This window comes from Vicia villosa, linkage group LG4, assembly GCF_029867415.1.
Source record: "Vicia villosa cultivar HV-30 ecotype Madison, WI linkage group LG4, Vvil1.0, whole genome shotgun sequence".
NCBI lineage: Eukaryota > Viridiplantae > Streptophyta > Magnoliopsida > Fabales > Fabaceae > Vicia > Vicia villosa.
Window position 1 is genome coordinate 187,159,317 of NC_081183.1, and position 12,861 is coordinate 187,172,177.

The 12,861-nt window shown below is 34.2% G+C and overlaps 1 protein-coding gene and 1 non-coding gene across 2 annotated transcripts; both read left to right on the forward strand.

Moving 5' to 3' along the window:
- Window positions 1-5,897: 5,897 nt before the first annotated feature.
- On the forward strand, window positions 5,898-9,068 carry LOC131596396 (protein indeterminate-domain 7-like). The gene is made up of 3 exons (XM_058869034.1): window positions 5,898-6,573; window positions 7,181-7,580; window positions 8,014-9,068. Exons 1-3 carry the CDS (start codon window positions 6,429-6,431, stop codon window positions 8,924-8,926), a joined length of 1,458 nt encoding a protein of 485 aa, XP_058725017.1. The 5' UTR covers window positions 5,898-6,428; the 3' UTR covers window positions 8,927-9,068.
- Window positions 9,069-11,965: 2,897 nt separating this feature from the next.
- TRNAR-ACG (transfer RNA arginine (anticodon ACG)) lies at window positions 11,966-12,038 on the forward strand. Its single transcript has one exon. It is a non-coding gene; the product is annotated as a tRNA-Arg (tRNA).
- Window positions 12,039-12,861: the final 823 nt, after the last annotated feature.

The window sequence follows — 12,861 nt, forward strand, 5'->3', positions numbered from 1 at the left end:
GACTGGCAGAAAGGTCAAGAGGTTGAGAACCGACAATGGCCTTGAATTTTGCAATGAGGCATTCAACAGTTTTTGTGCTGCATCTGGTATTGCAAGGCATAGAACTAATGCAGGTACTCCACAGCAAAATGGTTTGGCTGAAAGGTTTAATCGAACTATTTTGGAGAGAGTCAGTTGCATGTTGACTAGTGCCGTTTTAAAGAAGGTGTTTTGGGCTGAGGCTGTTTCGACAGCAACATATCTGATAAACAGATGTCTTTCGACAGCGTTAGATATGAAGACACCTGAAGAAGTTTGGTCGGGACATCCACCAGATCTCGACAAACTGAGAGTATTTGGCTGCGTAGCCTATGCTCATATTAGGCAAGACAAGGTAGAACCTAGAGCTCTGAAATGTATGTTCATGGGATACCCTGAAGGAGTCAAAGCTTATAGGCTATGGTGCCTAGAGCCAGGTCACAAGAGGTGTATCACCAGTCGAGATGTAGTTTTCAATGAAGCTGAAATGGCTTTTAAGAAAACTGATGATGTTGGTCGAAGCACAGAAACATCTGACGAAGAGCTGGAACAGGTAGAGATTCCTGTTGAGGTGGAGCATGTTGATGCTGAATTGCATATTCCTGATGAAGTCGAAGAAGCAGAAGATGCTGAGGAAGTTGAGGAAACTGACGATGACTACCTATTGTCGAGAGATAGGTCGAGAAGAGTCATCAAGGCACCTCAGAGACTTGGATATGCAGATCTTATAGCTTATGCCTTAATCTCTGCAAGTGAGGTTCTAGACGAAGAACCTAGAGACTACAAGGAAGTTATGAGGAGTCCAAATAAGACTGAATGGCTGAAGGCCATGGATGATGAGATGAAATCTCTTCATGATAATCATACTTGGGAACTGATCAAGAAACCTGCTGGGGCAAGGTTAGTCAGCTGTAAATGGATTTTCAAAGTTAAGGAAGGAATTGAATGAGTGACGTCGAAAAGATACAAGGCAAGGTTAGTTGCAAGGAGTTTCACTCAAAAAGAAGGTGTCGACTTCAATGATGTGTTTTCTCCTGTTGTGAAGCATAGGTCCATTCGAATGTTGCTTGACATGGTGGCACAGTTCGATCTTGAACTGGAACAGATGGATGTGAAGACTGCATTCTTGTATGGTGATCTAGATGAAACGATCCTGATGAGGCAACCTGAAGGGTATGTCGAAAAGGGGAAGGAAGATTGTGTGTGCAAGTTAAAGAGATCTTTGTATGGGCTGAAACAATCTCCTCGACAGTGGAATAGGAGATTCGACAAGTTCATGGCACGCATAAGTTTCATTAGAAGTCAGTTCGACCACTGCGTTTACTTCAGATTTTGACCTGGTAATTCATTTGTTATTTTGTTGCTTTATGTGGATGATATTCTCATAGCAAGCAAAAATGTTGAAGATGTGACAAGGGTGAAGGCTGGACTCAATAAGGAGTTTGATATGAAGGATCTTGGAGCTGATTCCAGGATTCTTGGAACTGACATTCGAAGAAATAGAAAGAAGTCGAAGTTATGCTTATCTCAAGAGGCATATCTACGGAAGATTCTCGAAAAGTTTGGTATGTCGAATTCGAAGCCAGTTGTGACTCCAACAAACCCTCAATTCAAGCTGAGTATTGATCAGTGTCCCAGTACTGATGTCGAAAGAGCCTATATAAATAGCATCCCATATGCTAATATAGTTGGTTATTTGATGTATGCTATGGTCTGCACTAGACCCGACATAGCATATGCAGTAAGTCTTGTAAGCAGGTACATGGCGAACCCTGGAAAGGCTCACTGGCAAGCATTGAAGTGGATTTTAAGGTACATAAATGGGTCTCTGAATAGAGTCCTAATTTATGGTGGAGCCTTGGGTGAAGATAGTAAAGCAGTAACAGAAGGATATGTCGTCTTTGATTATGCAGGTTGTATGGATTCCAGAAAATCTATTTCTGGATATGTTTTCACTATGTTTGGCACTACAATTAGTTGGAAAGCAACACTTCAGAAGGTTGTTGCTCTATCAACCACTGAAGCAGAGTATATTGCTCTAACTGAAGCTGTGAAAGAAGCATTGTGGCTTGAAGGTTTTGCAAAGGAGCTGAAACTTCAAGGACGAGGTATCACTGTTAAATGTGATAGTCAGAGTGCAATACACCTGTCGAAGAATTCAGCCTATCATGAGCGAACTAAGCACATTGATGTGAGGCTGCATTTCGTCAGAGGAGTAATCGAGCGTGGAGAAGTCCAAGTGCTGAAGGTTTCGACTGAAGACAATGCTGCTGATATGATCACCAAGACATTGCCGAGTTGCAAGTTTTTCCATTGTATGCAGTTGATAAAGTTGCATGAAGAAAGCTAGTTTGTTCCCTTGACGTTGTAGAGTTAGGTCCAAGGTGGAGATTTGTGAGATATTGGATCGAACTCTAGTATGGTCGAAGGGTAGCTTCTTGGTTCGACAAGATTAAGCATGAAGTCGAAGGTTGTTCACATGCTTGTGTCGAAGATGCTAGGGTTATTAGCATGTTAAATTAGGTTTTAGTGTTTAAATCGTAATTTGTTAAGTTAGCTTGTTTATTAAGTTGGCTTGTGTAATGGGTCTTGCGGAAAAAGCTCATTAGTTAGTATGTTAGGTTTTATTATAAATAACATACTAGTCTCTCATCATTGCTAAGCTGCAAATCCTAATTTAGGGTGAGAGAGGTTATTTGTTATTCTTGTAAACTTGTAATCTTGTTTTAAGAGAAAGTGAAAGAATAGCAGTTATAATCAATTCTTGTGTTCTTCTTCTCTTCCCTAATTCCCTATTATACTTTGTTGTTGGTATCGTTTTTCACAACAGATAATTATCCATCTTAGTGAAAATAACATGATAATGTTACGTTCGATAGACAAAGGGATTGATTCAACGATAAATGATATAATTAGCATGTAAGTTTATATTTTATGTAACTTCGTAATATATATTTATAATATTAAAATGTAACTTTATTTTTGAATATTTTTTATTAATATTTAAATTTTTTCCAACATAATATATAGCTCTGGAGGGATACCATTATTTACATGGTGTTAGAAATAAAAAGCTTAAATGGATATTATCCTTAAAGAAAATGGTATTAATTTTGACATTCATTTATATCTAATCTAACGTAAGTGTTTTTTGTGTGTATTATTCATCACTATATAAAATTTATTTATAGATATTAGGCAATAACCATCAAGACATGATGAGTGTGGATATTATGTGATTAAATATTTGTTTCATATTGTCTCTACTAATATTATTGATTCATGAAAGTATACAATATATTTACAATCAAATATTAATGCTTTTTAGCGAATGATAGTTTGTTACCATTGTAAGTGTTTTTACACATCTTTCAACTTTATAGATATTTAACTAATGGACACCATTTCTAAAAGAAGACTTTTATGACGTCTTCCTACATTGAAAAAATTGATTTCTTGAATTTTATGAGTCACTCTGATTTATGGTCTGTTGGTTATTGCCTTATTGATTGAATTATTTTATATGTTTGATTTTTGTTGTAAAAAATAATATATATATATATATATATATATATATATATATATATATATATATATATATATATATATATATATATATATATATATATATATATATATATATATATATATATATATATATAAGGAGAGATATTTTTACTACAGGAGTAAGGTTAAAATACTTACTCCAAATCTTAACCATTGATTTTCATAATATAACGACTTTAATTGATCATATATATAAAAAAAATATTTCCAAAAACAATTAAATTAAATGATCAATTAGGTTGTGCGGGTATGAGACTGCTTGGTTGAAGGAAGGCTTATAAGGATTGATTGACACTTCCTATACCAACAAGATGCATCTTCTTTTCGGTAGCCTAATAGATAAGAATTTCATAGTAAAGCGTGTTTGACTTGGAGTAGTATTTGGGTGGGTAACCTTCTGGGAAGTTTTCTAGGAAACGTGTTAGTGAAAACTATTTGGATTTCTGATTCTACATATCTCACGATTAATTAAAACGATGATAAGTTGGTTTGAAATGACTAGACCTAAGGTCAAGATTTCTATCTCATTGGTTAGTGATCGAGGACTATTTGGATTTCATATCTCATTGCTCTTAACTCTGTTTTGGCTAATTTTAGAATTTCATAGAAATAATAGAAAATGATAGGTCGTATCTTCTTTCAAAGCATACATTTGTATCATAAATCACTGAATCCCCCTTATTTTTAATAGCCTGATTCAGTAACAAGACCCATTAAGAATTGTTATTTGCATTTCTATGTGCTTTCTCGAATAGGCATTAACTATTTTTCATGTATCAGCCTATTTGTCTGGTCTTTAAGTTTCGATATCAACATTCACCTTTTAATCCTTTAGTTGATATTTGAAGTTGCATATACTTTCATAAAGACATTTGTTAAGCACGTAAAAAATATATTGTAAAGTAGAATTTTGTAAATTGAATTTCAAGACAAATCACTTTACATACATCTCGTGACCCTAAATCTAAGTGAGACTACTATAACTCATAATTAAAATTGCAGAAAATGTAAATTTAGACTCAACATACATTAATATAAAAATGATATAAATCAAACATTTTATAACAAGTAATAAAGGAGAGTTGCAACTCATGTTTTAGGGTGATTAAATAGCCTTTAATCCCTTAATTAATGATGACCATAATTCTCATTTAGCCTCTAAATTTATAAGTTTATAACAACTAGAAAGTCAAACAACCAAGAAACAAAAGAAACAAAACAGCTTAAAAACGGAATTGCAAGAGCAACTGGGACCATTACGAATGTAATGCCCGTTACGGGCTAGCCTTAATGGCCACTGCATCGTACCAAATCTTGCAAATTTAGAAGATCTTATCCCTGGATCATTAATTAAGACTGAAATGACCATTTCGGTCAGACCTTAACGCCCTTTGTTCTCGTGCCAAAATTATTTTGTTCTTGCTCATATTCAAACATCTTTTTGAATTAGTTTTTCTTTCATTTGAACATGTCTTTGCACCTTCAATTCTCTTCAAACATTTGAGGGGTAGCTCAGTTGGCACTTGCTGACTGAGCGGGTGTAGACTGTTGGTCCAGGGTTCGATCCTTGGCAGCAGCATTATAAACAACATTTTAGGTCATGTCAAATGGTGAATTTGATATGATAGTCAATATAAGTGGTCCTTCTGAGAAGTCCACCTCAGAAAATAATAGCCCATGAGATTAACAAGATTCCAACAAAGCTTTAACAGTCTTATTAATATCTTCAATAGATCTAAGCCCCAAACCACCATCACCACCAATGTGAGAACAAACTTTATGCTAAACAACAGTCACAAACTTTATACCAAATGAAACTTTGCATCCACATATCAACCTATTTCAACAAATATCTAGGTAACAAAATAAACCATAAAACTATTTAATGTGGTCTAAATTAATTAATAAGGTTTTGCATGTATAGAGAAATTTGAAAGAACACATTAAACATTTTTGTTCTCTATATATTATGAGTTTTGTCTTCTATTTACAGATTGGAATCTATGATAACAAACTATTCATGGCAGTGTCTGTGTGAGTTCAGAGAAGAGAGAAAAAGCAGTGTTGCTTTTTAGTTTTTATCGCTTTTACCCAAGATGTTAAAAGTTCATACATAATCAATCACCCACTCATCATCTCTCATGGACCATACTATAATCTTATAAAACTTTATCTCTACTTTTTATGGAGGAGAATGTTTGCTTCAATAATCAATCATTATTGTTTAATATAAAATTATAGTAACGTTTTAAAGTGAGACACATGCATATCATAATGTTATAATGCAATGCAATTATTGAGAGTAAGGGAGAAAGAAAAAAGAGGAAAAGACAGAAAGTGCACTTCATGATAACAATCCAAATTTGCTTTGTGTTTTGGTCTTATATGTCCCATGCCAGCTTTCAAAGCAACCCTTTAATTTCTCATCCACAATATTCTTCTCTCTTTCTTCCTTCACACACTCTCAAACAAATCCTGAAATTTCCTTACAAAGTAGGAAACTTACTATGCTTACCAAATTCTTGATTTTAGCTTACTATAGCTAGATTTTGATGTGTATATATAACTTTGAAGCAAATCCATCTTGGGATCTCTTCACCTTAATTAATTTCTCAGCTTTCTCTTCCTTTTCTTATGTTTTTTTTATGATTAAGATTCGAACTCGGTATCTTGAGATTTAGACACTCGTACAGACTACTACGCACCAACCACTTGCGCTAGATTAGGACTAGTATTCGAACATCCTTTAGTGGAAAAGAAGTTGATCTATCATAAATAGTGTGTTTATCTCTGACATATACTTGCAAAGAGAACATAGTTTGCTTTCTCATAGTCTAAAAGAGATGATGAAAGGTTTGTCCATAGATGAAAACATGTCAAATTTGACATCTGCTTCAAGTGAAAAAAGTGCTTCTTCAGCAACCAAGAATGAAAAGGCAAATCTAGAACCACAAACCAAAAGGAAGAGAAATCTTCCAGGCCATCCAGGTAATAATTCATATCAATTATTTTTCTTTTCCTTTTATTTGATTGTGCATGTTCCTTAATCAACAGTAGATGTCTAGGGTTTAGGTTGAGGAATAACTTGATTTTTCTTTGATGATTAGCTCCTTCTAACTTCTCAGTATCTTGTAAGGCCCCGCGGCTCGCTAGGTTTTCTCATTACGATTGCATAACTACTAGCAGATTCGAATTCTATCCGGATAAGATGAGTATGGGCTCAGTCAAGCAAAAAGTCGAGTATTAGAAGGTCAAGCAAAGATAAAACTCCAAGCTTGAAGTCTCATCTAGGCTAAGCCAAAATTTTATGATGGTCTATAATTCTAAACATGAAGTCTGTAAAGGTGGAATGTTTAGAATGCATATTTAGTTTATGATATTGTCGACGAAGTAGTGTCATATATAAATTACATGCCACATGCGGCCGTAATATTGCAGATGCACTCGGATTGAAATTTTTCATATGTACATGAAAAACACATTGCAATGCTGCAACAACCGCAACTGCAACTTAGTTCTAATAGATTATAATGTTGTATATATTTTAGAACTGAATATTTGTAGCTTATAGATTGTTCATTTGGCTTTGTTTCAGACCCTGATGCAGAAGTAATAGCCTTGAGTCCCCAAACTCTCTTGGCAACAAACAGGTTCATTTGTGAGATTTGTAACAAAGGATTCCAAAGAGATCAAAATCTTCAGCTTCACAAAAGAGGACATAACTTACCATGGAAGCTAAAGAAAAGAAACAGCAATGAAATCATAAGGAAGAAAGTGTATGTGTGTCCAGAGACAGCATGTGTTCACCATGACCCTTCAAGAGCATTAGGAGACCTCACTGGAATCAAGAAGCACTTTTTCAGAAAGCATGGTGAGAAGAAATGGAAGTGTGAAAAGTGTTCCAAACGTTATGCAGTTCAATCTGATTGGAAAGCTCATTCCAAAATTTGTGGCACTAAAGAGTATAAGTGTGAATGTGGAACCCTTTTCTCAAGGTAAGAATATTTATTAGTTTACATTGATTATAGATCCAAAAAAACTAAATAATGGCATGTTTAATAATTAGTCAAAAATCTAAAAAGAGAATATGATATATATGAGAGAGAAAGAGTGAGACAGTTCATAAAACAGTAAAAAGTGTTCTTAAACAGTATGAATATCTAATATGGATTCAGTGATTAAGATATTTGTTTCAAAAATGGGCGTGATAAAACGGTATCAAAAGTTGTCGATACAGATATTGTTATTCAATGTAGTTAATTCACACCAGGACGCGATGACCGCAGTCAGTATCTCAACACCTATAACAATCGGAATCGCAAATTTTTTTATGCGACTGTGACTGTTATTTAAAACCGTGATTGTATATATATTATAACCATGATTGTCTCTTTGATTAAATTTGGTGTATTGTTTTTTGTATTGCAGAAGGGACAGTTTTATCACTCATAGGGCCTTTTGTGATGTTCTATCACATGAGAGTGCAATGTCAATGTCAGGAGTGAACCCTCTATTCTCTCATCATTCACAATTTCATAGCCATGGTTTTCAACCACCATCCCTAAAAAAAGAACAAGACTTCAATTCAAGATCTTCAGAAATACCATCATGGTTATTCCAAACTCATATGAACCATTATGATCAAAACCCTAACCCTACAAATCTCTTTCCTTCAAATTTCAACTCAAACAATATAATGACTACTTCTTCTCCACACATGTCAGCCACTAGTTTACTGCAAAAAGCATCACAAATAGGTGTAACAGTAAGCAAAACTGATCAAGAACATTGTAGGTCCTCCTCCCAGTTAATGCAAACTCACGTGCCTTTTGAATATAAAACACTATACATGAATTCATCTTCACCTGTTTCTGGAATAGTTATGCCTTCACGTGAAGAAATAGCGACTGGTTTTTCTCATTGTTTGGCTCCATATGGGAATAAAGCTGCAATAGCCTCTGAATGCTTTGAAGAAGGTGTCACTGTTACTGCAACTGCTACAAACACAGAAGAATCTTCTCTTTTGCATGATGTGATATATGGTAATGAAAGCTCACAATTTGAAGGTGTTGTTACTACCATGAGAGGAATGTTTGATACACAAAGAGGTAGTAGTGATAATAATAATAATAACTTTGAGGACTTTGTTTCCAAATCAACACAAGCACAATATTCCCAATTTGGTAAAAGCAACAATGATGATGAAATGACAAGGGACTTTTTGAGTCTTGGTGCATTTTCACAAAGAGATTTCTTCAATATATCTGGAATTAATGATGATCCTTTGGGTTCTTTATCTTATGGTAAGCAAAATCATAGTCAAAATCCTTGGAGAGGCTAATTAGGGTTTGTATACTAATTGTATAATTTCATAATTTGGAGATATTGATTAATTTTCTGTCTGTAGAAGGATTAAAAATGTCCTATCTAAGTAGACATTTCTCTAGTACTTTTTTTTTCAGTTGTGTAATGTAATTTTAAGTTCTATTAATCAATTTAAATTAGTATACATTCTTATTAAAATTGTGGGTTTAGGTTAATAATTTTTAATTGGATATTTTCAGTATTCTTAGATGAAATTATAAATGCCTACAGTATTTATTGATAAAAAAAAGAGTAACTATTTTCTTTATTATTTGAACGAGATAGAAAGTTTTAAGATTTTGTTTAAGAAATATTAAGAATCAAGTTAGTTAAGTGAGTTGCTGGCAAAAGGGGAAGAAATTTATTTTATATTATGAGGGGAAGGTATTTTAGTTAAATATATAGAATTTATTTATTATCAAAATAAAAATTATTATTTTTAATAATATTACTACGTACGAAAAACACATGTTACCTCAGTCACAGTAGTAAAAGCAACAGATTCATACCATGATCAAACACCTAAACAAGAAGAAGTTATCTCCATGAGGTTGTTTCCACACTCACTAATAGGAAAAGCAAAAGATTGGCACCTTAATCAATCTCCATAAACCATGACTAATTAAAACAAATTGGAAGAAAAGTTTCTTAACATGTTCTTTTTTTATAATAAGTCTATGGAAGCTAAATAACCACTGTCGTGCTTTCCATGGATCTATTAAAACTCTTTGAAGCGTGAGAAAAATACAAATTGATGTTTAGAAGATATCCAACTACATTTTTTACAACTTGACTCAGATTCACATCTCTTCGACAATAAATTTTTTTAGCAACCAAAGCTTTTATTAGAAGTAAATACAGGTGATTCACTGATGTCAAAGAGTGATGAAGGCGCCATATCTATCTTTGAAAAAAATGATACTCTATGGTCATTAGGGGCAATACAACAACGATCATTAGGGGCAATACAACAACGATCATGTGGTGAGAGAGGTGATTCACTGATGCCGGTGAAGGTGGTGAGAGAGGTGACAAGACTTCAAAGTAATTTTTTGTGTGGTGGTGTGGAGGAGAAGCGGAGGATTCATTAGGTTAGTTGGAAGGATATTAATCAACAGTTTGAGAAAGGGGGGTTAGGTGTTAAGAATATTGTGGATTTTAACCAAGCGCTTTTAAGTAAGTGGAAGTGGAAAATTTTACAAGGGGAAGATTCTCTTTGGTACAATATTTTAAAGTCTCGGTATGGTGATTTATCGATCCAAATTTTGGGTGGAGGTGTTTCCAACATAGGGGGAAAGTGGAGATCCGCTTGGTGGAAGGACATTTTGAAAAAGGGGAGTAATCATTTGTTGGACCACTTCGCTTCTTCGTGTTGTTTCCGTGTTCACAATGAGTTCAATACACCTTTTTGGGAAGCAAAGTGGATGGATGGTAGGTTGTTGAAGGAAGAGTATTCGGGTTTATATAAGACTTCTTTTTTGAAGGGGGTGTCGGTGGCGGCTATGGGAGGTTGGGTGGATGGAGTTTGGAAATGGGGGGATTTTGGTTTACCAGAGTCCTTATCGGGCAATTTGGATCTTAGTTCCGAATTGATTGACTTGCATGATTCTTTGGCGTCTTTCGGGGGTGTGGGTGAAGGAAAGGATATCGTGGAATGGATTGTTAACAGGGGAGAAGGTTTTTCGGTCGCTTCTTGCTATGATGTTTTCGCCGCGATTGGAACCTATTTTGGTCCTTGGGGTAGATTTGAGGAGGCAAAGGGGATTGTGTGGAAATCGGTGGTGCCGTTCAAGATAAAGGCGTTTGGTTGGAGGCTTCTTTCAAATAGGCTTCCTACCAAAGATCTTTTATTGTATTGAGGGATTTCATTCCATGCCGATCAATTAAAGTGTGCCTTTTGTGATATTGAGTTGGAAAATAGGGATCATTCTTTTTTGGTTGTTCTTTTGTTAAGAATATTTGGAAGGATATTTATTTGTGGATAGGAAAAGAAGGGATAGAGGAGGAAGAGTGTTTGTCGAGTTTTATGGATTGACACTCGTATTGTAAAGATAAAAAAGTGGATGTGAAGAAAGTAGATGTGATTTGGCTAGCCACGACTTGGTCCATTTGGTTGGTGAGGAATGATATATGTTTTAGGGAGGAGGATTGGAGTTTTGATGATTTGGTTTGGAACATCAAAATCATGGCGTGGAGATGGTCGTTTTGCGGGGACATTACCCATTCCAATTATTCCTTTTACGAATTTAGCAAAGAACCTTTGCTTTTTTTGTCGTAATTTTAATTGGTTGGTAATTTCTTTTGGTGGGCTTTTGCCTTTTCATTGTGTAAAAAGGTTGGAGAACCCTTAGTTCTCCCATATATAATATCTTGATTACACAAAAAAAAAAACAACGATCATGTTTAGAAAAAAATTAGAATTATTAATTAAGGTGCAAATGATGCAAAATTAGCTCATAATAAATTGATTACCCAAGTCGTGAAAGAATTGAGAAATCAACTCTCGAAGCTTTCACAATAGTTCAAAGAAATGCAAGAAGCACCTAGAAAATATATGTAGGTTTCGTATTGTGAGTTATGTATTAGGGATCATCCCAGTGTTTACTTTCCTCCCTATGATAAAGAGGTGAATTGTTTGAATAATCAACAAAGTCTATAACAATATCAAGGAGGGAACAACAACAATCAAAGAGGAAATAACCTAAATTTTTGCCAAAGATGGAGAAAATATGCAAGTCCATTAAATAAACAACAACCATATCAAAATTATAGTAGAGTCAACCTCAACCAAGGAAATATGCAAAAAATAGAGGATACACTTAATCATTTTATGCAGGTGTTGATGGCCAACCAAAAACAAATTGATGCATCAATCAAAAATTTGGAAGTACAAATGGGACATATTGCAAAATCCCTAGCTAATTTATTTCCTTGGTAAATTTTAGAGAGCCGATTTTTTTCAATTTGTAAGTTTTGCCAGTTTATCAAGGTGAATAAAAGTTAGAACGTATATATGGACTCTGTGGCCCAATGGATAAGGCGCTGGTCTACGGAACCAGAGATTCTGGGTTCGATCCCCAGCAGAGTCGCTTTTAAATTTTTGATTTTCCATCTGTTTTTAAATCTTAACGAAGTTAACTATATTTTTAGTTTTTATTGAAAATTCTCATTTTGATCTTTTAATTTTGTAATCAAATGTTAGTCTTATCAAATCACCTTTATTATCATATTTTCCTAAGGCTATGTTTGCGAGTTTGGAAGGGAGGAGAGGGAAAGGTTCCGAAAACAAAATTTTAAAAATTATAGGAAAATATTTGACATCTTTTGAAAAAATGATTTTGTTTATAATGATAAAAGAGTTATTTTCATTACAAAATGATTTTGATAGTTATAAATATGATTTTCTCTCATTTGTTGTAAAATAATTTGTAGAAGGTGCATAAGGTATAAATTCTAGTGATAAATAAAAGGTATAAAATCTTAAAAAGTTTATATTCTTAGGGTTTGGCTGCCTATTTGACTTATTAGAGGGATTTGGGAAACACATTAAACACTTTGTGTTTGTGCAATTCTTCTATTGAAAGTTAGTGAGATTGGGAAACACTTGGATATAAATATGATTTTGTTTGAGAACTCCAAAGATTATATTCTTGTAACTCATATTATAATCTCTTGTAACAGCTTTTAAAGTATAGTGAATCGGTGAGCTGTAGATCGATTTGATCAAACTAGGTAAACAATTTCCTATGTTTTGCCTACTTTTATTTTTTATTAAGGTTATTTTTTTGTTGTCATTTTTTTTGTCCCACACATCAAAATTTTGGTGTGTGAAAACCATTTGTACTAATTTTCTCAACAAGTGGCACTCACCATGGGGAAGAGAGATTAAGTTTACAAGTGAACACCATGGAT